Here is a 589-nt window from a genome sequence, read left to right as displayed (position 1 = left end):
AGAGGTTTATATTGGATCAATAATTGTATTTCTCTATTAGTTTTGATGTTATTAAAGGTACATTTCGGGGACCAGTAGTCAATACCAAATTTTTTGGTGGAACATGCCGGAAGGTGTTCAGTGGTGATAACCGTGAATATTATCGTCTGCCAGAGAGTATTCTGCAGTATACCTTCCAGGTGAGTGTGTGTGTGTGTGTGCATGTGTGTGTGTTTGTGACAGTGTGTGTCTGTATGTGTGAGTGTGCGTGTGTGTGTGACTGTGTGTGTGTGTTTGTGTGTGTGTGTGCGAGAGAGAGAGTGTGGGTGAATGTGTGTCTGTGTGTGTAACTGTGTGAGTGTGTGTGTGTGTGAGTGAGTGTGTGTGGGTGCGTGTGAGTGTGTGTGTGTATGTGTGTGAGTGGGTGTGTGAGTGTGTGTGTGTGTGAGAGTGGATGTCTGAGTGGGTGTGTGAGTGTGTGTGTGGGTGGGTGTGTGTTTGTATATGAGAGTGCTATGTGTGTGAGTGTGTGTGTGTGTGATTGTGTGTATTTGTGTGTTTGAGTGTGAGTTTGTGTATGTGTGTGTGTGGGTGTGTGAGAGGGTGTGTG

The 589-nt window shown here is 45.5% G+C and overlaps 1 protein-coding gene across 1 annotated transcript in view; it reads left to right on the top strand.

Moving 5' to 3' along the window:
* The window catches only part of c7a (complement component 7a), a 23,858-nt gene that overhangs the window by 660 nt on the left and 22,609 nt on the right, over window positions 1-589 (top strand). Inside the window, exon 2 of the mRNA XM_048594225.1 lies at window positions 33-179. Coding sequence (XP_048450182.1) covers window positions 33-179 — 147 coding nt within the window. The remainder of the gene's footprint in view (window positions 1-32; window positions 180-589) is intronic.

The sequence above is a fragment of the Rhincodon typus genome, chromosome 3, assembly GCF_021869965.1.
Source record: "Rhincodon typus isolate 14 chromosome 3, sRhiTyp1.1, whole genome shotgun sequence".
In the NCBI taxonomy this organism is placed as follows: domain Eukaryota; kingdom Metazoa; phylum Chordata; class Chondrichthyes; order Orectolobiformes; family Rhincodontidae; genus Rhincodon; species Rhincodon typus.
The sequence above is the reverse complement of the archived record's forward strand: the minus strand, read 5'-3'. Positions and strand labels throughout refer to the sequence as shown.